General features: G+C 56.3%; 5 protein-coding genes across 5 annotated transcripts; 3 read left to right on the forward strand and 2 right to left on the reverse strand.

The window, feature by feature from the left end:
• Positions 1 to 1,005: 1,005 nt before the first annotated feature.
• On the forward strand, positions 1,006 to 2,657 carry BESB_000640 (putative ubiquitin conjugating enzyme E2; the record flags this gene model as incomplete). Its single annotated transcript, XM_029358819.1, has 4 exons — positions 1,006 to 1,032; positions 1,495 to 1,604; positions 1,941 to 2,241; positions 2,592 to 2,657. The coding sequence occupies 4 exons, from the start codon at positions 1,006 to 1,008 to the stop codon at positions 2,655 to 2,657; spliced, it is 504 nt and encodes a 167-aa protein (XP_029221731.1).
• Positions 2,658 to 5,376: 2,719 nt separating this feature from the next.
• Positions 5,377 to 10,927, forward strand: BESB_000650 (sodium/hydrogen exchanger 3 protein; the record flags this gene model as incomplete). The annotated part of the gene is made up of 10 exons (XM_029358820.1): positions 5,377 to 6,328; positions 6,801 to 7,120; positions 7,418 to 7,518; positions 7,816 to 7,944; positions 8,224 to 8,339; positions 8,748 to 8,847; positions 9,131 to 9,275; positions 9,904 to 10,207; positions 10,498 to 10,571; positions 10,736 to 10,927. 10 exons carry the CDS (start codon positions 5,377 to 5,379, stop codon positions 10,925 to 10,927), a joined length of 2,433 nt encoding a protein of 810 aa, XP_029221732.1.
• Positions 10,928 to 12,865: 1,938 nt separating this feature from the next.
• BESB_000660 (ubiquitin carboxyl-terminal hydrolase UCHL3) lies at positions 12,866 to 14,839 on the reverse strand (the record flags this gene model as incomplete). The annotated part of the gene is made up of 3 exons (XM_029358821.1): positions 12,866 to 13,257; positions 13,885 to 13,990; positions 14,519 to 14,839. The coding sequence occupies 3 exons, from the start codon at positions 14,837 to 14,839 to the stop codon at positions 12,866 to 12,868; spliced, it is 819 nt and encodes a 272-aa protein (XP_029221733.1).
• Positions 14,840 to 17,309: 2,470 nt separating this feature from the next.
• Positions 17,310 to 20,707, forward strand: BESB_000670 (uncharacterized protein; the record flags this gene model as incomplete). The annotated part of the gene is made up of 2 exons (XM_029358822.1): positions 17,310 to 19,010; positions 19,172 to 20,707. The coding sequence occupies 2 exons, from the start codon at positions 17,310 to 17,312 to the stop codon at positions 20,705 to 20,707; spliced, it is 3,237 nt and encodes a 1,078-aa protein (XP_029221734.1).
• A 1,084-nt stretch (positions 20,708 to 21,791) lies between these two features.
• Positions 21,792 to 26,503, reverse strand: BESB_000680 (uncharacterized protein; the record flags this gene model as incomplete). The annotated part of the gene is made up of 9 exons (XM_029358823.1): positions 21,792 to 21,953; positions 22,172 to 22,246; positions 22,508 to 22,574; positions 23,056 to 23,168; positions 23,525 to 23,595; positions 24,069 to 24,231; positions 24,496 to 25,233; positions 25,703 to 25,911; positions 26,365 to 26,503. 9 exons carry the CDS (start codon positions 26,501 to 26,503, stop codon positions 21,792 to 21,794), a joined length of 1,737 nt encoding a protein of 578 aa, XP_029221735.1.
• Positions 26,504 to 27,114: the final 611 nt, after the last annotated feature.

A 27,114-nucleotide genomic window follows, 5' to 3' on the forward strand; every position in this document is an offset into this window, starting at 1 on the left:
CCAGATGAAGCGCAAGGCGCCTTTCTCACGGAGAGATTTCCTCTCTCTGCGTCTAAGCAGCTCCACTCTCCCTTTTTTTTCACTCACGCAGGATAGCGGCGCCCTATGAACGCCGAGCGCGGCCGCGCGGCGAAGAACCGTCTCGTCTTCCAATTCGCCTTTTCATTCCTCTTCAATTTTCCTTGTTTGTCATCCTCTTCACTTTCTTCTAACACCGTCAGGCTTCTCTTTGGAGAATCTGAGAGTCTCTCTATCCCTTAGCAAGCGCGGCGTTACGACGGTATCTGTATGGCGTCGGTGCACCAGTTGCTTCTTTCTTTCTTTTCATCTTTCAAAGCGCACACCAGACTCCGTGTGTGTCTTGGACAGCAGCCTGCGGCAGCCTCAGCAGCGTCTTCCATTGCTGCTTTCGCGTCGCTAGAAAGGCGCGCGGCAAAGCGAAGCGAAGCGCACCACAGCACAGAGAGGAGGATGCGGCGATATGTCACCGACAAGCCTGAAGAGAAGACAACTGACAGGCAATCGTGTCATGCTGGTTGATGCGCATGGATTTCTCTCGTGATTCATTTCCTCCCTCTCTTCGAATCCCTCGAAGCTCTTAGGGCAGCAACAGAGAGGACTTCCCCTGTCGTTCATCTCTACCGGCTTCCGCTCCAGTTGAAAGGAAAGTATATACATATATTTATAGAGTGAAGAAGATTTCCCACGTCCTCTTCCTTCATCTTCTTTCGGCGTCTTTTTTTTTTCGTGTCCATCGTCCTTCTTTTCTCTTCTCGCCGCCACGCCTCGACGCGCACGCACGACCACTTCGCCTCGCTTCGCTCCTGTGGAGTTTTCTAACTTTTTGAAAAGCGGCGCCTACTCGGAGTTTCGTCTGTGCGAGTCACCATGTCCACAGTTGCTGTACGTCTGGGCGTTTGATTGCGATACGCTGGGAGTGCAAGTCTCAGTTCTCCTCATACGTTGAGGCTTGCCGGTTGAATGCGAATGCTTCTGAGTCCTAGTATGAAGCCTGCCACGTCACCGCTCGATGTGCGAGGCGAAAGTGCTTTTTGTTTTAGGGTTCAGAGCTTCTTTACCACGTTTCTTCGCATGCGGCCATCGTGGGGACGTGCTTCTCAGGGGGCTGCAGCGCATGCCTCGCGGAGGATTATGACGCGCTGCAGATGCGTCTGCGTGGACATTCTCCCGTGCGCGACTTGGCATTCACCAAACAGCTTCTCAGAGTTCGACCGCTTTCGAGTTGCCTCAAAGAGGATTTCAGGGCGAGGCCTCTTTCGGCAGATACGCATTGCAAGTCCTCGTTACGGCATGCACAAGCATATGCATATTCGTATATCTTCATATATCTTCGTGTGTATTCATGTATTTGTGTGGGTACGTTCAATATTATGGCCGCTTGGTATGCACTTTTGAGTTTTTGCAGAGCCGTGCCGCGTCGCCTTGTGTTTTTTAACTGCTTTCGACTGTGTGGACTTTTTTGTGCTTTCACAGAGACGAAGAATTGTTCAGGATATTTCGCGAGTGACGCGAGATCCTCCGCACGGCGTTCAGGCCTCGCCCTTCGCGGACAGCATGATGCACTGCCATGCGATTATCCACGGGTGCGGGAAAAGATAAGAGGCATGCGGCGAAAGGGATCCCCAGCTTTCCATTACAAGAAGTCTTCGTGTGTGTCTAGATTCATATATATCCGTATGTACGTATCTATGCGTCGGTGTATGCGTAGTCCCCGCGGCACGATGTCTTGCCTTTTGTGCGTACATTTGTTGCTGGAAAATCCACTCCATTCGTCGGGTTTTAGTATTCTCAGACTGGCTTCTTTTCCTACGTGATGAATGGTCTTCAAGGACGCTTTTGCTTGTATTGGACGGCTTGTGAGTTGTGTGTTGGCTGTGCTCGCTTTACTCGTTTTTTTCTCGCCTCGCTTTTCGTTCCAGGCCTGAAGACACGATCTGGGAGTGCGGCACGTTCCACCTGATCATTAGTTTCACGGAGGATTATCCCGCGTTTCCGCCGAAAGTGCGTTTCCTGTCGCGGCTTTTCCATCCGAACGTCTACGTGGATGGGCGGATCTGCATCGACATCTTGCAGAATCAGTGGAGTGCGATGTACGATATCGCCGCGGTGCTGACCAGCATTCAGAGTCTCCTCAGCGACCCGAATCCGCACTCGCCCGCGAATCCGCAAGCTGCCAAAGTCTTTGTCGAAAACAGAGAAGAATACGACCGGCTGGTCTTGGTAAGTCGCGCGCGCAACAGGCAGAGTGTGGTAGCCGTCCGTGTGCAGAAACTCGGAGGAGAATGCGGCGACATACACACACACACACACGCACCAACTTAGTCTAGACAGATGGAGAGGGGGCAGGTAGATAGCGTGGAGGTACGAATGACTCTGTATGCCCATGCACATATTCGCGGATGTGAAGTAGCTGCCGTGGCGGCCGCTCATAGCGGTACGGAGGAGTGAGTTTCTCTTTGCGTCAAAGGCCTTGTAAGTTCAGACGCCTCCAGAATGCAATTGTGCACAACGGATTGCATCGCAGGGTCGCTATAGACGGTGTAGTGCATTTGCTGTCCATATCTTTGCAGCAATGCGTGGAAGACAGCTGGTCAGTGCCGACGCTGCCCGAAGGCATTCTGAATGGTGACCGATGAGGCGTCGTTTTTCAATACAGGAAAACAGTCAACGAGTGCACTGTTTCCGTAGCAGACGCGAGTTTGTGTCGTCCGTGCTATGGTGTCTCTTTTCAAATCAAAGGCAGTTTCGCCCATTTGCTGGCGGTGTTTCTACAAGAAACGGCGTCGCTGCATTGGAGCGCACCTAGAGTTTTTTGTCGCCAGTTCCCGGCGAAAGTTCTGGTTTCCGTAACTCTCTCTCTTGCGCATTTACTCGTTGAGGCTCGCGCAGTCCGCAAACATCAGGGTGGCGGATGAAACAGTCCGGTTATACTGTCTTTTTGGCTGTACTGAGCGAAGACTTTTTGGCGGTGGGCTCTCAGTTTGGAACTAGTTGTAAAGGGCACGCGGACACGCGCACCCCGCTATTCCCAGCTTGGAGTGTGTGTCAGCATATGCCCAATTTGTAGACATGAAAATCGTGTTTCTAGTCACCGAGATTCGTGAAGCATTTTACCGCTCACAGTTTACAGAACGCAGCCGTATGTGAAGCAGCTGCCGCGGTGCAGCACGGTCTAAACACAGCTGTGTTTTTCAGCAGAATTTCACTGAACTGCATAGCAGCGTGCAGACTTGGAAGATCTGACACTCACGAACATAGACCATTTCGGGTCTCGAACGCTTTCGTGGCATCTGATGCAGTACATGTTGCACTCACTGTCACAAGCATTGAATCTGTGGCGCCGTGGAGATGCGGCATAGACGTGACTTCAAGGACAACTCTGGTGGAAATGGCGTTGCCGCATACGCTAACGATGTTTCTGAAGACGCGCCCACGCGCGAACAACCACCCCCCACTGCGCGATTCAAAAGAGTTCCTCTCCTATGCAGCGAAGCTTTCATGTACACGGACTAGCACTAGACTTCCAGTTCACAGCCTGACGTCAAAGTCGTCTTTTTTGCCACAGTTTTTTTTTCAGCGTGTCTGGGGTGGCCGCCGCGCTGAGAGGCGAAACTTAAGTTCCGATGCAGCGGAACGCACTGCAGGTGTCACGTGTAAGTTGTATTACTTGAGTTTGCGCACGAAAGTACGCTTTCACACACGCTGTACCGCGCAAGCACAAGCATTTCCCATGCCCTTTACCGTCCAGTCACATCACGCGACTGCTCGAATATACTGGGGGGACGCCGCCTTCACTCTCATGTCTTTCACTCTTGTGCGTCTGTAGAACAACACTGAGCGAGACCGGACTCCACCGTTTGCGTTTTCGGCTCGGAAGAGCTTCATTTTCCAACGTACCAAAGAAATTTTGTGTCCTCCCTTGCTGTCTAACTCTGGCTACTCACAAGCAGACCCGGTTAAGCGAAAGACACTTCTGAATGTCAGGCACCCACAGGTTGCGGTGCCTCACTCCTTGCCAGCCCCCCCCCCCCCCCCCCCCTGGGATAAGACCGCGCTGGACGATTGTGTGAAACAACAGCACCTCGTGGGCCAGCATTGGCAGGCAAAAGACCTTTCTGTCTGTATTGGCATGAATCAGAGACGGGCCGCAGCATGTTCTTCACGGCGGTTCCGCTTCGAGTGAGAGTGGGCTCCCTCTTTACGGGTTCCGCGCGAAGTTCCATCTCTGCTTGTCGAGACAACCGCGCATGCGACGCGCGAGCCGCGGGAGCCTCGAGCCCTTTCCGCACGGCCGTTGTTTGCCTTCCAAAAACCTTACGACAGACGCTCAGCCATCTTGCCCATCAACACTTGTCTGTCTCGTCCCTTTGCTGCCGAAACCGCAGCGAGCGCGGGGAAATCTCCCATCACGTGCATGCAAAGGCACCGCAAACCCACTGGCCATTTTCGTCCTGGTGTGCGCTGCGTCACCCGACATCGCTCAGCCCGCCGAGGAGACACCCATCGCGAAGGAAGAGCGTATTCCCGGCGGCCACGGCAGGTGTGAGACAGTTTACCTTTTTTAGGAGGTGTGCTCGTGTCTCTTTCCTTCCCTCAAACGCATTCTCTAAGCGAGAGAGCCGCTTCCTTTTGGCTGCCTTCCGATGGCTTCCCCGCCCCAAGAGAGCTGCAGCTGGCCGCCGCACAAGACACGCACTTCTTCCCGTGGAGGCGGCTCGAAGTTTCGGCCCCGGAATCCTCAACCGTTCTCCGTCTTCTTCGAAATATTCGCCTGTTTCCGCTGAGTCTTTTTTTCCGACTCCGCTCGCCTTCCGCACGGAAGACAGCGGATGCATTTCAGTATCAATATCGACACGCCCGCCTCGAGTTCGCCTGACTTGGGCTGGAGGACCGACGCTGCCCTGCGGCGAATTCAGAGAAAGAACCACTCGTCACGTTGCTTCTTCTTTGCCTTGCTTTTTACGTATCCATGCGTAGCTCAGGAATGGCGAGACAAGCCCACGACTCCGATGCACTCACGCGATGTGCGGAGTGCGTCGTTTCGAGGCCATGACTGAGTTCCGCTGTTTTTGGGCGCGCGATCTGTCCGTTTAGCCACAGTAGCCATTGATACTATCTCGTCTGTGAAGGGTTGGCTCTGTACGCATGCGCTTATTCTCCCTATTCGCTCTTGGAAACCACAGCAGTCTTCTCGAGGCGCAGACGGTGTGAGGCTTACGAAGCTGCCTCTCTGCGGGCGGCAAGTGACACCAGCCCCCCCCCCCCCCCCCCCCCCCCCCCCCACCGTGTCCGCATTTCTGTGCTCCACACAATGCTTCACATGTCAACAGTGTCTTCTCCCTGATTGGCTGCACCATGTTTTCTCTCTCTACTCTTCGTTCCCACTCGCGGCGAGGCCGATGCGACCCACTTTCCCTCCGCGGAGGCTTGTCGCTGTCGCGCGTCGTCTGCGCCCTTGTCTCGCCTCTCGTCTTCGCGCTTCTGGCCTTTCCTGCGCGTGACTCCTCTCTCTCTCCGTATCGCCATTTTTTGCTTTCTTCGCCTCCTCTTCACTCGCTGTCTCTCGCGCTTCCCGCGTCCGCGTCGCCTGTCGCTGACTGGGTTGACCGGCTGCCTTCCGTGCCCTTCTTCGCTTCCTATGGAAACTCGACGTGGTTTTCTCTGGACGGCGGCGCCGCGCCGGCTGCGGAAGCGCCTCCTGCGGTCGCCGCAGCCTCGTCTCCTACTGCATCGCCCGCGCCGGGGGCGGGTGCTGCCTCCGAGGACAAGAGCGCGGCGAGCGCCTCCTCTGCCGGCGCGGCCTCCACTACGCCTCGTTTTCCCAGCGCCGCCGCGACTGTCGAGCCGCCTGGCACGTCGCCGGCGGCCTCGCAGCCCCCCGAGCTAGTGCGCGACGAGGCGGCGGAGGCTCCGGAGGCGAAGAAGGAGGAGGAAAAGTCGTCGCCTTCGAAGCTCGCGACGGCGGCGCCCGCGGCGCCTGCAGAAGGCCTAGCTGCGTCCTTTACGAACGTGAACATGCTGCTGCTGGCGCTCTGTCTGCTTTGCTGCTTCGGCTTCGGCTACTTGATTCACATGAACGTCATTCGGCACCTGCCTGACTCGGGCGCGGCGATGCTCATCGGCTTCGTCTTTGGGCTCCTCGCCCGCGTCTTCGGGCCTTCGGCGGCGGAGAACTCGTTCCTGCACTTTGACCCGCAGTTCTTCTATTTTGTGCTGCTGCCGCCCATCGTCCTCGAGGCCGGATTCTGCCTGAACAAAGCCGCCTTCGTCTACAACCTCGGACCCATCCTCATGCTCTCCATTGCCGGTAAGAGAACAAGGCGACGGCGAGGGAGAGGCACAGCGCACAGAGATTGCCTCCAAGGCAGCGGAAGATCTCTCCCGCCAGGAGCGAGCGGCTTGCATGTCTGACACAGAGAGCGGCGCTGCGAACGCGTCCGCGAATCCTCGCTTTGCTCCCGCCCCGTCTTTTCCTCTCTCTTCGCGGCAGGAAGGACGCGCCGCAACACGCAGTCGTGGTGCTGGCTGCGTGCCTGCGGGAGTTCTTCCTCAGTCTGAAACAGTTCGGGCTGCTGCGTGCGTCTCTCGCGTCTAGGTGTACATAAACTACCTTTTTCTGGGGAGTATATAGTACGAGTTGGACTACTGGTTTAGATCTTGAAGGTCTTTGTTTACCGGATTCAAGTTCTCTTGTGCTTTTCATGACCATCATTCGCCGTTGTCTGAATGTCGGCGGCGTCTCTTCCCCGCTCTCTTGTCTCTGCTCTGCTGTGGCGCAGGGACGATTCTCTCGGCGTTCATCATCGCACAGGTGACCTTCGCGACCGCCCACATCTCCGGGCTCGAGGGGCCTGCGCACGAAATCCGCGGCTTCTCGTGGGCGTTCGCGTCGCTGATCAGCGCAACGGACACCGTGGCTACGCTGAGCATCATCGGCAGCCCTAAGTTCCGCCTCGGCAAGAAGGGCGTCGACCTCTACAGCATCCTCATGGGGGAGAGCGTCCTGAACGACGCGGTCTCGATTGCGCTCACGCGAAGTGTCCTGAAGCTGTTCTTCACTGCCGAAGCCGTCGTTGCGCAGAGGGCCTCCGGGATCGATGTGAGGCGAAAAAAAACGACAGAAGTTCAGCGAAAAACAGCGAACTTTTCCAGCTCCGAGCGGAAAAGTAGCCACGTGAAAAGATCGCCACCTGAGGTTGACTTGGAGGTGGACCTCAGCGCTGTATGGACTCCCGCGACTCTCCCTTTTTTTGGGCTTTTGGCGGACATGCAGATTCATGTTTTCGCGCAGAAACGAGAGATTGTGCGACGCGAGAAGAGACCAGAGAGCGTCCGCACGCGTTCAGCGAATGCTGATGTCGCCCGCTCTCATTTCTCGTCTTCTTTTTTCTCGCAGGTCATCGCCGACTTTGTCTCCGTCGTTGTCGGGAGCTTGATCATCGGCTTGGGGCTCGGCGCAGCCTGCTGCTTTTGCTTTCGACATTCACAGCTAAGAAGGTGATTCGCAAGCAGTGAAAGAAATGGGTGGTTGCTTCATTGAGGCAGCTTGTCTGGAGGCGCTGGCGCTCAGAGACATGCCATTGCGGACGTCTTCCGAGCTGCATTTCAGCAAGTCTACGGGCGCTTTTTGAAATATATCTTTGCCTGCGTGCGCTTATCTTGGTATCGGAGTGTGGGTATTTTCACTTTATTCCTTTTCATCCTCAGGCGTTTCGTCTGTAAGATGCCGAGTGTGTTGCGGTTGCTTTTTTTTGATTTTTCCGAATTTTTTTTCGAATTTTTTTGTTTTTCCAGACTTCCGGAGTACGAAGTCGCGATCACGCTGCTGACCGCCTACATGGCTTTCGGCGTCTCCGAGTGGCTGGGTTTCTCCGGCGTCGTCTCGCTCTTCTTCTGCGGCGTGATGCTTGGGCATTTCAACATGTACGTGCTGGTTTTATAGACAATCAAAAATATTCAAAATATCTAAAAGCGTGATCTCTAGCGTTCAGACGCCGCGCTCCTGGTAGAGACTTCGCGGTTTTTGTGTCATTTGGGGGCTTTGATTCTCTACTAGATCCGAATCTAGTCACGTTACTTCAGTCCCACGTAGATAACCTGCCTAAAGGTTTGCAAAAGTCGTGTCGTCTGCGTCAATGAGATTGAGGGGCATTCTGCCGCTGTGGATCAAGTCTCGCCGTTTGCCAAAATTCCGCTGTTCAGGCACAATCTTTCGAAGAAGTCGCGATACTCGATTGATATCGTCTTCAAGACCATCGCCCTCATCAGCGAAAAAACAGTCTTCGCCTACCTCGGCGTCGTCGCGGCTATTGGGATCGGTAACTACCACGCGAAAACCTCACTCAACCTCATGAGAGCTGTGTAGAGTTGATAAAAAATGTAGATATGTGTATTCGTGTGCATTCACGTAGGGTTGCAAAGTATTCGCGACGAGAGTGAAGGCAATCCTGCGACAAGAGTCGCCCACGCATGCGGAGAAATAACAGCCAGCCCTGTAGCTCATTCTGGAGGTGCTGCATGCAACCTCTGTAACCAACGAATCTCTATATACATATACATATATAAGTATATATATATATATATATATATATGTTTTAACGTAAATGTATATGTGTATATGTACGTGCGTACGCGTTTGATACGCGCGCCAAGGTCGTGCGTCTTTGTTTTCCTTCTGAGGCGTAAGCCCTTCCTTTTTGCTTTCTTTCTTCTCCTCTCTGCTACAGGAGAACGCGCGTTCAACATTTGCTTCATCCTCATCTCTCTGAGCGCGTGTGCAATCAGCCGCGTCGCCTGCGTCTTTCCGCTCTGCTTCATCAGCAACAGGTTTGCCTCTCAGCGCATCACGCGGCTTCGGCGCGTCTCTGAGCGCGCTGCAGCCGCGCAGAGTTTTCATCCCCTCGTGCCTCGCTTATCGATCTGAGTTTTTTGCGTTCCTTGTTCAGCGTCTCTTAATGCAGAGAGACACGCATGTGACGCAGCGGAATGCCTGCAGACAGAGCGCCTTCGTGACGCGCGAGTGTGTTTGGGGGAGTATGGTTTCTTGTCCTGTCGCTCGCGGAGCGAGTTGCTTCAAAAATCGGCGTCGCGGGCTCGTGTGTGCTTTCAGATTTCGGCGCGAGGAAGAAAGAATCGACTTCAAGCAGCAAATCCTCATGTGGCTGGCAGGCCTCCGCGGCGCGGTCGCGTTCGCCCTGGCGATGACGATTCCCTGCAGCTTTGACATGTGGCGAGCCGTCTGTCGTCACAACAAAGTAAATCTGAGCGATCTTCACGGTTACCGAGGCAAAGACGACCTCGCGCTGATATCTATTAATCTATCGGGCTGATATGTGTCTACCTATTTGTCTACCTATATAAATGTATCTACATCTATATCTGTCTATGTCTCTATACTACCTATCAGTATCTATTTATCTATGTGTATCTATTTACCTATCTAGCTGTCTACCTATCTATGCGTTCGCTGCTGCGCAGTCACAGCCCCAAACTTCGATGTGCATCTCGTAACGAAAACTGGAGAGAAAAAGAGTGAAGATTCGCCTGCAGTGTCGCGCGCATACGAGTGTATTTTTCTGTTCCTTTCGTTCGTGCGACTCCCTCAGTTCAGCGCGCCGATTCCGTCGGTCTCGTCTGCCTCTTCAGTGCCGGTCTACACGCTCCCGCACAGTGTGTGCGGGTGTGAATATGCGCTGCATGCGTGCACGCATGTTCAACGCGAGCATCTTCTGCTTCTTCTTCCTTTTCCCAATCTTGTCTCAGACTCTGCTCTGCATGTGTACGCAACGCCTTCATCCTCGATTTTCCGTTTGTTCAGCCGCTCAAACCGCTTCGCTGCGTGATGCTCCCCCTCCCTCCCTCCCTGCCCTCGTCTGTGTGCAGGACTTGGTGATCACAACGACGTTGGTGCTGGTGGCGGTCACGACGCTGGGCGTCGGCTCGGTGTTGGAGTACTCTGCTGTCAAGCTCGGCACAGTGCAGCGGCGCCGCGAGCCTGCGGGCGGCGGCGCGCTCCTTCCGCACTCGCCGTCGGGCGCCGAGGGCCTGCTGCTTTCTTCGGCCTCGTCGCCTGCGGACTCCAACGACGAAGGCGCAGCTGAGCCCGACGAGCCCACTGCGGAGATGCACTTTGCACTTGAAGACGGCGACCGCGAGAAAGGCAGCGAGGAAGAAGAGGCACAGCCAAGTCCGTTCAAGAGCAGACGAAAAGAGAGAGCCAATGCGCCGCCACCAGGCCCCAAGCTCCCGCACCACCAACTGCCTCCATATATACGTAGTCAAATATACATTCAACTTTTAAATCTGTATTTTTATATTTTCATGTATTTTTATTTATTTTTTATATGTGCATCTGCTGCGTGTGTATGTGGTGTGTTTTAGTCTTCGTTGCTGTGGATGTCGTTGAGGTTGTTGTCTTTGTTTTTCCGTCTGCTGCTCAGCTTGTTTTTGCGTCTGCGCTTCGTATTCGTTTTGCAGACTTTGACGCCAGCGGGAGGCCCCTGGGAGCATGCATTCGCTTCCTTTACCGTCTCGACCGCGAGTACCTACAGGTGTGTCTTTCTGAGCCGTTTAAGCAGCGGCATCTAATTTCCAGTTCTCTTCGCAAGCTTGCGTCCTCTCACGTTTCGCCTCTGTCTCTCTCTTTCTCTTCCTCTCCCTCTCCGCGTATTTGCTTGCCCTCAGTTCGACTCTGCGCGTGTGGGTGTCTTCTCAGCGCTGGTTCGGCCGCGACGACACCTGCGGCGCCTCTCAGGCGGCTGACGCGTTTGCCGCCTCGTCGTTCCCTGCGGCGCGTTCAGAGGCTGCCGCCCTCGAGCAAGCGACAGTCACCGCAGTCGGTCCGCAGCACCACGAGGAAGGAGACATGCTCAGGCGCTGGTCGTTAAAGAATCCCGCTGGAGTGTGACCTCGAGTCGCCATGCCCTGCGCACGTTTTTATTTGCACAAGTGCACGCGAGCTGTCTAGATACACATATGCGTTCGACATGAATCAATACACATGTGCGTGCATTTATATATGTATATATATACACAAATATATATGCATGTACGTGTATATATGTGTATGTCTGCTTATGGGGTTGAGGGAGTGGAGAGAGAAGAGCGAAGGGGAAGCAGAGCCGAGTTGTGTCTCTTGGATACGCGCGCGAGGGAGGAAGGCGCAGACGCTCATGCGTGGACTACGGATGCATTTTCTGGATTTATATCCGCGTTTATTTGACGCGCGCGAAAGCTTAAATACAACCCGATTCTCCACGGCGGGTGTGCGCGCCGAAGCGCAGCGGCCTTTGGCAGAAACCGGAAAAGGGGACGCCTTCTGGGGTTTGGTTTTTTAAAATGCCGTCGTGGAAGCGAGAGGGCGCGGCGATATATATGCAAGGGCGTTCAATCTGATGTCTATGCATAAAACTGAGCGTGCCTACGCGTGCAGATCCCTGAGAGTATATGCATATGCGTCTACGTCGCGAGACATGCAGAAATTGTTTTTTGGTGAACAGACGTGCATGACCCGCCCACACAGTGCATCCACGTGAGCTTGACAAGGATATCTCTCCATAGATATATGCATGTACACGCCGGCAGTGAATGTGCAGCCCTGCGCGAAGCACATCATCACATGTTTTCAAACGGGGCTACTTTTTTGCTTCGCATGAAGACCGGTCATAGGCTCCAACATACCTACGTGTCTTGGGGAAACTTTTTCAGCGCCTCTTTTCTCCGCCTTTTTGTCTCACCCGCCTCTTAAATAAGTCGCCGAGAGCCCAGAAAAGGCGCCAGCGGGGGGGGAGAGGCAGCAAGAGCGCCTGACCTGTCTTCTCCACGAAGCGCGAGAGGATACCTAACACGAGACTGGATCCAAAACTATCCATGTATACAGTTGTGTGTCTTCGCTCCTTTGTTGCCTGGGTAGAAGACTTCCGTTTAGGGTTTAGAGACCTCAACTCGGAACCACGACCGAGTTTTCCCCACGTCATTCGCAAGATGGAGAGCCCTCTGCGCTCTCTGTTCGCGACGTCGCTTTACCCTTACCGACGCCCGCCCGTCTGAGAAAAGTCGGAGGGCTGTGCTACTCCGGCACAATATATTTTTACTTCAAAATAGATATACATATATGTATTTACATTCGCGCATACTGAGAAAACGCGAGCACACACGCTACCTCAAGATACGCAGACATGCACTCGTTTATACTTCTGTATGTATATAAATATATATAGCGTGTGATTCTCTTTGTGAACGGCTTGTGACGCCTCCGGCACCTGTTTTTCTCTTCGCCCTTTAACTCGCCGGTCATCCATTTCGAGCCTCTTTAAAACTTTGCGTAACAGGTATTTTGAATAAAATTCTCTAGGCAAGTATATGTATGGAAAGGGAAATGCAAACTTCAGGCAGCGTCTGCGAGTCTTCCTGTAGAGACTGCGTCCTCCGGTCCGAGGGGAGAAGCCGCGTCTGGCGCGACGCGAAGAGTTATTCCGACCTGAAAGCCCGCGCTGGGATCCTATGTGTTTTTTAAAAGAGTACCTACAGCTGGAGAGTGCGTTTTGTTTCTTAGAAACACGAGGCCGCCCGAGCCCGCGAAAGCCCCGAGGCGAAGGCACGCGGAAGCGCAGACACCTATCCCGCTATATCCATTTCAGTGAACACGAGTCACCCCAGCCACCCAAATACACATATATATATCTATATATATAGATTTGTGAATATATGTATATATATATGCATGTGTGCGCGTTGAAGGCGTGCTCATTAATGCGTGTTCGCAGGCATCTTTTGGCCTCCTCGGCGCCGCTCCTCAGCCTGACCGATGCGGCCTGCAGGCCTCTGCGTGTGCGTGCATTTTTCTTTACATCTGTGGCGGGGCGTGGGCGTCGCCGACGGCGATGACTTGGAAGCGCAGTTCGCCGGGGGACTTGTCGACGAATTCTTTCTGAATCACCTCGACAGCTTTCTTGAGCAGCAGCTGGTCGCGCGCGACGGCCTCGAGGCGTGGCGGCGGCGTGGCGTCGCCGAGCACCGCGCCGTGCGAGACGGGACGCGCCTTCCGACCGTCAAGCTCCACGAGCATCCCCGTTTTCTCGTCGTAAACGAAAGCGACGAAGTGCGTGTCCACGCCGCTCTCAGGCGCAGGGACAGCCGACTGACCCTTTGTTTCGAAGGCGCGATGCGCACTCGCCAGCGCCACGTCTGTCTCGAGACGCTGCGCGCGCGCCTCCGGCGAAAGCGACGCAGTCTCCCCTGAGACGCAAACCCAGTGGGCGGCGCACAGTTGCATAAATTTTCGATTATACTATTTATCCATATAACTCAAATATAAAACCAGAAATTCTAAAACACCCAGTTGAAAATACATGCCCCAACCGGTCGTCGTTAATGTGGATTGTGCGTGCACAAATCCACATTAACATATACATCGATATATATATATATAACCTTATAAACCATATATATATATATATATATGGATGTACGCGTCTATTCTGACATACGGGCTACGGAAACAGCGGGGTGATGTGCAGTCAGTCTCCCACCTGTAAATACATATATATATATATATATATTTAAGTACATACATATCTATGTATATCCGCCTCTAAACAGAGATGAATTCACCGCAAAAGCAAATGCGCGCATGGGGGATGCATCGGAGGCGACGCAGTCCGTGTCGGCATCAAGGAAAAAACGATATTTCAAAAAAACACTAACAAGCGTCTGTCCGCGCCCTTCTTGCACCTGTCTGGTATTCGCAAAACACACATGTGCGAGCCAGCAGCCAGCATGCAGGTGTAGACTGATCCATCTATAATTTAGGCCAAGAAATTACGCGTGCACTCGCAGCGATGCACGTAGTTTGCGTGAACCTACGGAGGAAAGTCTCGAGAAAGCCGCCGGGTTGGAGCGGAAACTTCTCGCGCGGGAGATTCGCGATGCAGTGAAGCAGCGCGACCGTTCCACAGGCGTTGTCGACGGTCTACAGCAACACAGCAACAAAAAAACACGACAACTTCACTTACCAGTCCCCGAATCGGCGTATCAAGATCACGCACACATCGCCCTATACCACACCTCCAATTACACGTCTACATATAGACATATATATATTGTAAACGTATATGCGTATACACATGTATATATATATGCATGCATCTCCTGTGAGGATGTGGCGGTACGAGGACATCCCTCTCGATAAGGAAACTCGTGGAGGCGCGAGCTCGCATGTTTGAGCAGCAGTTCATCTGCACTGTTTGGCGGCGCAAAAACAGGCTAGAAGTCTCCACTCCCAATATAGTCGCACCCAACACTCTCGCATATTTTTCATCGACGCCGCTGAGACTCCTGAGTCGCGTCCGCCCCGCGCGCTGCGAATACCGGTCAAGCCTCCGCCTCCTCGAGCCTCTCTTCGCTCTCGCTGACGCGGCTGCGCTGCAGGCTTGAGCGTGTGCGCTGAATGCCGCTGACGTGCGAGTTGCAGGCTGTTTGTTTGCATGTGAGCGCGTACCTGCTTGGTAAACCAGACGTTTTTCTCGAGTTCTCTCCCGGGCTCCGCGGCCTCCTGCTCCCTCCGCGCGCTCTCGGTGGCCGTGGTGATGGGAAACAGCAGCAAGACCGCGACCGTCGGCTTCTTGAGCATCGCCGCCGCCCAAGGCTCGAGGGCGAGGAGGTCTTCGAAGACGAGAACCGCTTCATGCGCCTCGTGGCGCTGCTCCGCTTCGTCGCCCTGCTCAAGCGCTGCGGCGACTGGGCCTCCGAGGGCGTTCACGTATTGCGCAAACAACAGCGGATCCGCCTCCAGCGGCAGCCACCTGCAGGGCTGCACCATCTCGCCCGGATCTGCAGAGGAAGAGAAAGAAAAGCGGAGAGGAGAGCGAGAGAAGAACGAGGACTCGCGTGAAGGTCGCGCCTTCGCGCAGTCCAGTCGGCGCGGCGACGGGGGAGCAATCGCGAAGAGGTCGACAGTGAGAGGGGAACGGGAATCTCCGCGGCAAGCGAGAGGACGCTGGAGAGAGGATGCAGCTGATGTAGATAGAGGAGAAAGCACCAGCGCGAAGAAAATGAGAAAGGGGATGCGAAGACGACCGGAAAAAGAAGGCACACGCAGGAGGGCGGGCGTTGCTTAGAACGCGAAACCGGCGCACACCAAGGCGTGCAGCGACAAAAAGAAAAGAGTGGGAACTAGAATTTGAACGCAGACCCGGGAAAAAGAGCGTAGACGATGTGCGCTGAGCTTCACAAGGGGGAAGCAGAGGGAGAGTCGCTGTGCGGAAAAAAGGAGGACACCGAAAAAAGAAAAACAGAGGACACAGAAGGACTCGGGAGGAACCCGCGCGATGATAGGACGAAGAAGAACCGATGAGGGAGATAAACAGGGAGAAAAAGGAAGAAATAGGAGAGCTGACGGTGAGGAAATGGGCTGAACCTTTCCAGGAAACCAGAAGATCTTGCGCGTTGTTTTTTCCTCCTTGCGAGAGGACCCGAGAGGCGAGAGAGGAGGAGCCCGAGGCGCTGCGCAAACTGCCTGCACTCGCAACGACGAAATGTCTTCCCGCGGCGACGAAAAAGTTGGAAATTAGCCGAAAAGAAGAGGACGAGCAAAAACCCGAGGCCGGAGACAGCGAAAGGACGCCGCTTTTGGCGGGTGACCATGCGAGTCTGCCGAGAGGTCAGCGCCGGGGTGTCTGCAAGGCGAAAGAGCTCTCGAAAAATTCGAAAGCAAAGTGACAAAAGACACTCTGAGGAGCCTGGAAAGTTCGAATCAAGCCTGCCTTGCGGCACTTGAACGTCGGCTCGCGAAAACGCACGCCCACTGCATGCCGAGTCCGCGTACGCAAGCTGGGCATGGCGTCTCTTCGCGCCGGCGATCGGCTGCCGCGAGGAACCAAAAAAACATGTGTGAGGCAAAGGTAGCTTTTTGCAGCTTCTCTAGCCTTTCCAGAGGACGTATGGGTTGCGTGTGAACCGAAAAGATCCGCAGTCTTCCCTCTTCGTTAGTTCCCCGTTCCAGTCTCGCGGCGCCACACGCGTCGAGTTCCTCGGGTTTTCCGCAGTTTCTCTCCACGACAAGCTGCTGAAAACAGATGGATAGAGACGAAAGAGAGACACATACACGTGAAAACGAGACTGGGTCAGGGAGACAGCGAACTGGAGACAAAAAGGCTCCGCGACTGCGCGCCCTCGCCGTGCTCGCCTCGCGCCTGGCGCCTTCGGGCTCCACGCCGCACACAGCGTCCGCCCGCCAGAGACTTGCGGAGACACTTCCGCGCGAGTCTGAGAACTGCGTGCAAAGCGCGTAGAACTCTCTCACGATTTTTCGCTCCCTTCTTCTCGTGGCTTGCAGCGCCGGCGACAGAAGGCGCCTGCGCGGGTGCGGCCGCGCACGCGACAGGCGTTCGCTTGTTTTTCAAGGTTGAGTGAGTGCTTCGACAAGAGAGCGGAACGAGTCGCTTTCTTCGCCGTTCCGCTGTCGGTAGAGGCGCGGATGGTCGCGAGCAAGATGCGTGTCTTCTCGCCGCTAGCGCGGCAGACTTTGCGCGCCGCGAGGCGACAGTCTGCATCTGCAGAGAAAGTGCGTGTGTGTCTTTGCGCGCGGCGGCAGCATGCCCTTCGCCCTCAGGCTCTCATGAGTGCCGAAAGAAAGAAATCAAGAAGAGAGAAGCTCTCCTGTACGGAGAGAGCGGAAACCAAGATGAAAGACACTGTGCATGCGCGGCCGAGGCGTTTTCTCTGGCGACATCTCATGCGAAGGGGTTGCTTCGATTGAAAAAAAAAGGGAGAATGCATGATGTCCGTTGTTCGCTCCACGCGGGCGAAGATACAGAGTGTTGGACGCAGATTTTCTTCCACTTTTCCGTCTCAATTTCTTCTCTCTCTTCGCTTCTCTGCACCTCTTGTGCCTGCCGCTGCCACGCGCTGCGAACCGTTCCTTGTCGCCGAGCTCGTCTTTTGCTTGTTCGTTTTCAAACTTGTTGCAGTCGTCCCGCCCTTCTGTCTCGCGAAGTTCCCGGCAGAACGCCGAAATTCGCCCTCCATTCTTTCTCTCTCTTCGGCCTCTTCTTCCTTTTTGAGTTTGTCCGCCCAAATCTGGGCTTCTTTTGACTCTTCTCTCGCGTGCGTCTCCTTTGAGGCACCGAGCGGCGCGTACTGGTTCCCCTCGACTCCGCCTTCTACTTTTCCTCTTCTTCCTCTTCTTTTTCTTCTTTTTCTTCTTCTTGTTCTGCGTCGAGACCCCGTAGTTGAGGCCTCGCACAAACTCGCGCCTTCTTTCCTGCTTTCTCGTGAGTTGCCGCGCCAAGATGCGAATTAGACTCCACTTTTGCACGCACTTCGTCCTCGACGACGCCCGCGACGCCGCGCGTCCCTGCGCGCGTAGGCGGGGGTCGGCGGCGCTCACGGACTGCGAACGATCCTCGACAGACTCCGGCGCCGACGGGCGAGGGGAAGCTGCGCCTGCGCCCCCAAGCGCCAGGCCCTCGCAGAGAGACTCGAGTCCGCAGAGAATGGGCGCCCTCCTGCTCTCGTCCTTCGCGAGCTGCCCTCCCCCGCCTGCCTGCTCGTGCACTCTCTCTCGCGTCGGCTCGACGCGGCCTCCTCTGCCTCCTCTCTCACCTCTCGCTCCTCCGTTTTCGCTGGAGGCGAGCGCGTGCCTGGGGGGCTCGCCGGCTTTCTCGCTCTTCGACGACAGCTGGATGTTTCTCGACGTGCTTTGCGTGAAGACGATTGCGCATTTGAAGGCCGCGGTGCTCAACGACTTGGCTCACGCGCGACTCGCCCCGCGCGCGATCGGCGTGGAGAGACCGACACCCAGCGTCTTGAGCAGCCTCGCGCGGGGGCCTGCCGCCCTCGTGCTGCGCCTAGAGAACGCCGTGTTGCCTGAGAGCCAGCCGATTCAAGTTCTCGAGAAGGGCGACGTCGTGACGGTGTGTATGTATTCCGCACTCCCCGCGACGCAGCTCGCCGCGCTCGCCGGACCTCGCGGCGCGCGCGAGGGCGCCGGCTTCAGCAGGACCCTCGCAGAGGTACACGACGCAGGTGCCGAGCGCCCCGTTCTTTCGGCGGAGAAGAAGAAGCGCGGACGCTCGCCGCCGCGTCTCATCTCCGAGCACGAAACCTTTTGCTCGCGGGCATCTACATCCGCCGACCGGAGTCGCGAGACTAAGCGAGGAAAAAGAGCGACGAGCGCGGGAAAAACACACGCGAGGGCGGGCGGCCTCGCGTCTCAGGCCGCAAGGCGGTGCCGCGAGACGCCGACGACCAATTCCAGCAGCGACAGCAACTCCGAGGGAGAAAGCGACGCCGGCGACAAAGAGGACTCGCTCCAGTCCCGCGCCGCGCAAGTCGCGAGAAAGAAGCCTCTGCCTGCGGCCTCCGCGGCAAAAACCGCCGGCGCGTCTCGCCTCGGCGCGGCGGCGGCCTGCGGTGCCCTGACTGGAGCGCCGCAGAAGAAACCGATTGTCGCGTACACCAGCAGCGACGACAGCAGCAGCGACGACAGCAGCAGCGATGACAGCAGCAGCGACGACAGCAGCCGCGATGAAAGCAGCCGCGATGAAAGCAGCCGCAATGAAAGCAGCCGCAATGAAAGCAGCCGCGGCGCAGGCAAACCGAGTGCCTCCTTCTCCGCCTCTTCTGTGGCGCCCGCGAGCCGCCAGAAGGCAGGCGCGGTCGCCGGCACGGCGCGTGCCTCAGGCGCGTCGAAGTCCGCATCCCAGTTGTCTCGCGAGAGCGATTGGAGCAGCGACGACTCGGAGACAGAGAGCAGCGACGAGGATCGACCTGCTGCGAAAAGCCGCAGCGCGTGCGAGGGGAGAGTCGGGCGAATGCCGGCGGTGCTGCAGCGCGCCATGGGCCTTGCGCCGACCGCAGGCGGCCTCCCCCCCCCAGCTCCCCCCGTGCGCCGGCTCCCGCTCAACCGCGCGCCGCAGCCAGGCCATCCGCCCGTGCAGCGGAGTCATCCAGTGCGTCGGGGAAGAGTCAAGACCCGGGCGCTCCAGCCGGTGCGCGCGAGGACGCAGAAAGCCCGCCGCACTCCCCGGCGCCGAGCGCGGTCGGCGCGGCGTCAGCAGCCTCGGCAGCAAGAGGCGAAGACGCGCCTGCAGACGCCGAGGCGTTCGCGCCGTGGCCCGCGGCCTGTCTCGAGGATGTGCGGGTTGGTCAGTGGCTGCGCCTGCGCTTTCTCACCCTCGAGGGCTTCACGCCGAGTGTGAGCGCAGAGCGCCTCGTCCGCGTTGAGGAGACGGATCTCTCCACGAAGCGGCTGCGCCTCTGGGAGCACCGGGGGCCTCCCCACGACACCAACAACAAGCCCTCGAAACTCGCGACCGGCGGCAGGCGAGGCGGCGGCGGAGGCTCGTGGCGGGACTGGGAGAGCCTAACGGGCATCCGCATCCTGAAAGAGGAACTCCGAGACGCGGCGCCCGCGCAGACAAATGGAGCCTACCAAGCCAGCGCCGCCCCCGCGAGTGGAACGGGCGCCGCGCTCAAGTATCAGCCGCGGCGCCTTCTCGCGCTGCAGAAGCAGAGCGACGAGGCTCTTGCGGACGTCGGACTCGCTGCCCGCGAGGCCGCCGCAGAGAACGGCAGCGCGACTTGCGCGACCGAAGCGACTCGCGCGGCGCAAGCCGACGGAGCGGCAGCAGAGAGGCGTTCGCAGTCGGCTCCATCTCCAGCTGACAAGACAGCGGCGGCATCTCCGCCGCGGCGTGCGGCGGAGGGGGAGGGGGAGACGCGCTGGGAGAGCTTCCTGCTCGCGAAGATGGAGGTCTTTGTGAGCGAGGACGGCTCGGAGCTTCTCGTGCGGCATCCCGCGGCAGCCGGCGCCTTCTTTTTGCCTCTGCCGCGCGACCTGCTGGAGGTCTGCAAGCGTAAGCAGAAGCCGCGGTCGCCGAGCGCCGCCGCGACGGCAGGCAGCCCCGCAGGCCTCAACGGCGGCGCGGACGTCCTCGTGCAGCTCGTCTCCCCGCGCGCGGAGGGAGCAGAATACGCGCAGGCGGAGAGCAACGGCGCCGAGGGCACTTCGAAGGACGAGGGCCTTGTCGTGGATCTGGCGGCCGTGGACGTCTGCGTGCAGAACTGCGCGCTGCGGATCCTGAAGGAGAAGCTGACGCAGAGCCGCAACGCGCTGCGGAGGCAATTCGACTTTTACTTTTCGCCCGCCAACTGGGAGAAGGACGCGCATCTGCGGTCAGTCGCAGTGCCGCTGCCCGCCGCACTCGCGCGCAAGGTGATGCTGCGCCGGCAGGAAAACAAAAAAACCGACGAGAAGGCCGCGCAGACTGCCGGCGAGGCTGCGGGTGACGGTGGCAGCGAGAAGGCGAAGAAGGCGAGCGCCTCCGCCTCGTCGACGTCGGGCGATGCGGCGGCGCCGGTCTCCGGCGTGCCTCTGCGCGACGTCGCGGCGTTTCCGCGTGTTTTCGCGCTGACGCGCGACCTCGACTTCATAGCCGAGAGTCTTCTGTGCCGCGGCGGGTTGCAATTCGTGTCTGCCGAGCAAGACGACGCGGGCGAATGGTTCCTTGTCCGCACACAGAAAGCCGAAGAGAAAGACCGAGTCGTCGCCGCAGCGGCTCAAGCTGAAGCAGGCAAAGAGGAAGGAACCGCCGACAGCGCGGGCGCTAGAAAAACGAAGTCCGAGCGAAGAACGCGGAGCGGGAGGCGATGGGCTGCAGCCATGGGCGTCGTCGGGCGCCCCTGAAGACTCCTGCGAGGTCCTTTTGCGGCAGGTACAGACTAAACCCCAAACTCTAAACGTGAGTCTTTGGCCCTGCTGCGGGAACTGAGGCCTGTCTGTCTGCATTTCGCGCGAGAGTGTTTGGGTCTATTGGTCTCCATACATCTCAGACGCGGTGTATGCACAGGTGTAGGTGCGTGCTGGACCGTCCTGCCTCAGCATTTGCCGCGGCGCTTCATTCGCTAGATGTCGGACTTGCGTACAGCGCCGCGTGTGCCGACACTGTATTTGCATCCCCACAGATACATATAAATACAGAAATATCCACCTATACTACGCCCGCCAGTGTGTTCGCCGTCTGACAGCCTCAAGAGACGCAGTCGCAAAGGCAGTGCAAAGGACAACAAAAACTGTTTGAATCCGTCTTTAGCGCATGAACTGAAGAGTTGTTGGCAAGCAAAGAGAACTCGAGCTGGTGCGCGGCGCCAGCAGCATAGACAGAGACGCAAAGCGAAGCAGAGCAAGAGACAAAACGCGGGAAGAAGACACAAACGAGAGAGCTCGCGGATGAGCGGGAATGCGTCAGAGACCGCGCCAGTCGTGGACACGCAACGCCGCACCGCGCAACGCGGCACCACGCAACTCCGTGCCGAAAACCTCTCCGTTCCTCTAGGGAGAAATCCTCCGGTGCGCAAGCGTCGAGGACACTCTTGAACTTGCGCGTGGAATCTTCCGCGGAGAGGCGCACACGCTGGGAGAAGAAGAAAACCTGGCAACCGAGTGAGACGTCGGAGTGAGGCCTCACTCACCAGAATCAAAAGTGAAACGAAGCGCGGACAGGAACGACCTCGCTGCTGAGAGTGAAAACGACAGGCCTCAGGCCGCAGCAATCTCTCGAATCGACAAACTGCCTCGCGGTGTCGTCGTGAGTTGAGGAAGAAGCCTTGAAGTCTGCGAGAGGAGTCGCGAGCTGCGGCGCCTGAGGAGAGAACTAAGCGGCAGCTTTTTCACAACGCAGCTTCTCTGGAGAGACTCTCACAGTCCCAGGACGCCGCGAGTTAACGCCTCTAACGTCGCTTCGGCCTCGGCGCATTTTCGCGGATTTTTCCTATTTTTTTGAAATCCGCTTCTTGCTGCTAAGTCGCCGAGCGCGATCCTTCTGCACACGCCGCGCGTACGCCGCCGTCGCGCCACCGGTCGGAGGGAGGTCGAGCAGGCCACGCCTGTGTAGCGAGGCGACTTGACTAACGAGCGCGCCTCCTCTGACGGCCTGAAAATCGAGAGAAAAATTAGAAAAAATGCGAAAAAAACCCAAACCGATTTTAGGTCGTGGAGGACGGGGAGGAAGCTTTACAGCCAGCGAAATCAGACCGAGACACAAAGGTGAGAGAAGGGAAGAGACAGATAGCATTAGAAAGGGGTACCGCACGCCAATAATAGACAGAGTCCAGCAAAAAAAGTTGCGAGTCTAAAGGCGGCTTGACTCACCTTCATCGTGCGCAGGCTGCCACCGCCGAGATCCTCGGGGAGCGCAACTGCAGGGGGAGGCTCCACGAACCGATTCTGGAAAAAATTGGAGGCAAATAGGAAGAACGAAATTGGGCAAAAGTAGGCAAGCAGCGGGGTACGCAGAGAAAGACAAACAGCGAATTTGGGCGCTCGTCTCTAGTCTGCGAATGAGTTTTGCAGCACCCTTTGCGCAGCAGAAGTGGAGTCAAGAGAGCGCGTATCTCTTTGGTTTCCATACGAAGCGAAAAACCGTCTCTCCATCTTTTTCGACAAAAGGAGCGCTCGCCTCAGAGACATTCCCGTGTAGAATCTTACTCGCCCCAGGCGGAGCTTCACGCGGCCTCGCTTCGCAGCCTCGATCTTCGCCTTCAGCCGCTCTTCTCTGCATACCGAGAAGCGAAAAAGACAAACGCAAAACAATCGAAGCAGAAGGAAGAAGGAGAAAAACAGAAAACAGATTCACGCAGGCAAGACTCGCTCTGTCAGTGCGGCGCGTTCGTTCGCCGGTTGAGGCATGCGTCGAAGTGCAAATAAATCAACACCGAGTTATTCGTTTCACTTCGCATGACAGCGAAATATGCCAGTAGCTGCAGATACGCGAATCAGCACCGCGTCCGTGAACAGTGGCGCACTCTAAAAATCGTATACACGCCAGTCCACCTGTAAACTGCACACAAATGCAAGTCTACATGTGTGTATATATATTGTTATATATCTCTCTACATGTGTATGCTTATACAGACGTGTATGCGTAGAAGAGACCTCGCCAACAAATGAATGCAGTATATATATACATATACATATGCGGATAGCTACAGTTGATGGTAGTGCCGCTTCGACTGTAAAGAGCAGAGCTGTCCTACCTCGCTTCGCGCGCCTGATTTCGCGCGTCATCGTCCTCGTCGCACTCCTTGAGCAGAGCGTCGAGGCGCGCGAGGGCAGCCCGCGACTCTTTGGAAGAGAGTTTTGCCGCTCTCTGAAACAGACACGAAACACAGACCAAAAGAAAGGCATGACGCAGAACAGCCAGAGGCACAACAGCCTCTCCACAACCAAAAGGCGTGCTCCTCCCATATACACGTATAACTATATATATACATATTATGTATATACAGGTTTGTCGTCTTCTGAAGCTCGCTTGTCGTTGTTTCCGGGTTCGCCTTACCTCGCTCGCTGCCTCCTGGCTGCCTGTCTATTCCTTCTCTCCTCCAAAAAAAAAATATATTAGATGTATATGTATACATGCGCCTGCGCATTTCTACAAACACCCAAAAAATTTATCTAAAATGTATTCGAACGCAGGCGAGTGCAGACATGGCCGCGGGAGCTTACCCGTCGCTGCTGCTGCAGGAAGCGCATGTGCCGGTTGCGGTCGGCTTGGGTCTTTTTCTTTTCGCGACCGACTGCGCAGAGAGGCCGCAGAGCCTTACGAGGAAATCCGAAACTGAAGCGAATTGCGGCGCGCTGAGGCCTCGCAGGCGCCTCGAGAGCCGCGGGGCGACGTCACAACGCCCAGGGCGAGGACGCAACCGATCACGTCACGAAAATATACATAGACATGTGCAGCACGCATATACATATATGTATTCATATTTACGTATATACACATCTGTATATGCACGGTCGTCTAGGAAACCCGAAGGTGCGGAGAACGCGAAACAGGCGGGAGAAAATAATCGAAAGTAACCGCGCGCAGGCATGTGTAGCGTGAACGGACGCCTACATCTCTATCTGCATGTATGGAGACATATATACATATATATAGAGAGAGATATAGAAAAAAAGCAATATTGCGACAGCATCTGCTGTATACATAGATACATAAATATGGATGTATGAGTATGTCTCCGCACAGTATTTCGTTTCCTTTTCTTACCTGGTTTACGGAGCGGCGCGTCCGTTTCAGCGTCTTCGTCGCTCGCGTCGCTGTCGCCTTCTTCGCTCTCGCCGTCCTCTTCTTCGTCTTCGCCAGCCACGCGAGGCATCCCGTCCGCGTCAAACACAATCTTGCCTCCGCCGTGAACGAGGTGGTACAACAGCTGTACATGCATATATACATACATAAACATGTATATATACATATATATATAGATACATACATATATATGTAGATATGGATACTCCTATATACCTAAATATTTACATATATGCATGTACATACATGCATACAAATATATATATATATATATATATACTCATATGTGGAATTATACTGCAGAGGCTCTGCGAATGGCCGATAAATATTTACATAAGTGTGTATACAAATACGCGTATACGATGAGTGTCTACGGGCGCGGCCGTACCTTTTGTTTTTGTCTCTCGGTGAGTTCCTGAACTTTTTCTGGAGGTATGGCCTCTGCGAGAGCGGCGTCCACGGGGCGTTTGTATTTGTTGAACTCGCCGCTTTCGTGCGCCTCGCGCTCGGTCTCCTCCAGCAGGAGGTCGGCGAGCGCCTCGGTGTTTTCTGGAAGCAGCTGCTGTGTGCGTCCGCTGGCGCCAGTCTGCTGGTGAACGCGCCTCTCTTCGAGGCTGCACACTGCCGCCGTGAGCAGCGCGCGCGCATGCGCGTCTGCCGACGGGTTGTACGACTCTCCGTCTCCCGGCGTCTGCAGCGCAGGAATCAGCGGTCGCAGGCGATCGAAGCTCTTCAGTGCGCGAGCGGTCAGCACCCGACGTGTCGCGGGCGGCGCAGAGGCAGGCGCAGAAGACGCCGCCGACGCCGCAGAAGGCTCCACAGAGTCTGCAGAGACTGGCGACCGCGGAGAAGCCGCGCGGAGCTTCTTAGCTGGCGGCGGCGGCGCCTCGCTGCCACTCGCGGCCTCTCCGTTCCGCTTCGCACTCGACTCCCTCGCGCTCTCCTCGCCTCCAGCCTCGCCTGCTGGCGCTTCTTCGTCTCGCGCCGCGAGACTGCCTGGAGGCTCGGCGGCGGCGGAAGCAGAAAGCAGAGAGGACACGCGCGAGCGCCGCCCGCTGCCGCCGACCTCCGCGGCGGTCGACGAGCCCCAAATGTCTTGCTCAGCCGGCGAACCCGCCGCGGACTTCTGCAGAGAGACGCACGCCGCCACGCAGGCGCTGTGTGCAGAGCGTCACGAAAACGTCGCAACGGCGCAGGCATCGAAGGACAGGCGATGAAGGACCGAGCTCTCGGCAGAGAAATCGCCTGAGAGCGGGCGCCACGCAGAGGCAGACGCAGCAGATGGACGGTGCGTGGAGCGCGGAATGAGAAAGAGATGCGACTCAGAAAGAAGAAGAGCTGCCTCAGCGAAATGCGCACTGCTGCGAAAAAGTATCTGTGGAGAAGAAACGCTGCCCCTGAAGGACGCAGGCAGACGGCGGGAACGCGACGCACGCGTCCGCAGACCAATCGGCAGCCGGCGGAAAAAGAGATCGAAAGCAGCGGAACACAGCAGAGGCGCCGAGGCCAGCGGCGCGAAATATGCCCTCGCGGAGGACTCAAAGTTCGCGGCATGCCAACGGCAGATCCAGACACGAGCGTCGCAAGCGCTTTACCTTTCTGGCGTTTTGGATGGCAGCCTCTTTTCGCTTGAGAGCCTTGAGAATCTGTTTCTTGTGCGTCTTCGACACCACCTGGAGCAAAGGACTCTTGCGGCTCGCTAGACAGCTGCTGTCCTTCACCCAGTCGCCGTCCTTCGACGTCACTGAGCGACTCTTCACGAACTTGAGCGCGCGCTGCGTCAAGTTCTCCGTGGGCGCACAGCCTGAAAAGGAAAAATGGCAACGCAACCGACCGCGTATGACTTGAACGGAAAACCGACAGACGACAGAGAGGAATTTGGAAAGAAGGGAAAAGGATCTCCACAATCGGAGTCAAAAACGACCAAACGCCACGCACGGGAATCACCGAATCTCCAATGCGAGAGAGAAAGACAGAAAAGGAACCGGAGTGCGAAAGAGAGGAATGTGAGAGTGGAGTAGGAGACAGGACAAAGCGAGACACGCAAAGAAGTCAAGAAGAGAAGGCGGTGACAGCGAGTAGGGGGGGAGAGAGGAAGAAAAGCGACTGTTGCCGCACGGAGAGGGCGGAGACGGAGGCCCACCAACGAACGATGGAGGTGCAGAGGCGATTTTCCGCTGGTTTCTTGTGCGCCTGTGATGGCATCGGTCGACTTTCCCGCTCCTTTGCAGACGAGTGTTTGTTTTCGTTGTCTCACCTTCTGTATCGAGAGTGAAAAGCTCGTCTGCAGCATCGAGACGGTCCAGTCGCTCGTGCAGCGTCAAGTCTTCAACGTGCCGCTCGGTTGAAGACAGGTCCACTCTTCGCCACTTTTGCTTCTTTGAGGGCGGCGCCATCTTGGCAGAAGAAAGAAAAGAAAGGGAAATTCAGAAAGTTGGGGAACCCGAGGAAGCGCCGCGGCGCAGACAGGGGACTCTTAAGGAAGGTAAAGAAGCCGAGAAGAAGCGAGACAGCGACGACAGGAAAAAGAAAAAGCCACAAGCAGAAAAAAGAGAAGAAGAGGAGTGGAAAGGAAGAGGTGGCGAGTATTTTTTTCCAAGTCGGTTCTCGCGCGTGGGTTTGTCGGGTTTCAGCTTTCCTGAGTCCTTCCTCTACCTCTCCATCGCGTGAAGCCTTCCAAGCCGCCCTCTCGCTCCCTCCTGAGGAATCCGAGCCTCTTGTTGCGACTCCGTCTCTCCTAGTTCGCGTGTGATCCTCTGTCTGCAGAGAAAATCTCTTGCAGCTTTCAGCTCGTTGTGGGGCCTGGCGCAAAGCAGGCGCAGCGAACTGCGGCCGAAGACGAGAAAAAGAAAGCAGTCCACCCGAGCGCCTCTCACCTCGCACCGAAAGTGAGCAACCGGAGGAGAAGGACAAAGAACGAAAAATCGGTAGAAAAAAAGAACTCTTCCCTCTCGTGGCCTCCCGATCCCGCAGCAACCGCGAAAGGAGAATTCGCGCAGAAATTGTT

The sequence above is a fragment of the Besnoitia besnoiti genome, chromosome I (assembly GCF_002563875.1).
Source record: "Besnoitia besnoiti strain Bb-Ger1 chromosome I, whole genome shotgun sequence".
NCBI lineage: Eukaryota > Apicomplexa > Conoidasida > Eucoccidiorida > Sarcocystidae > Besnoitia > Besnoitia besnoiti.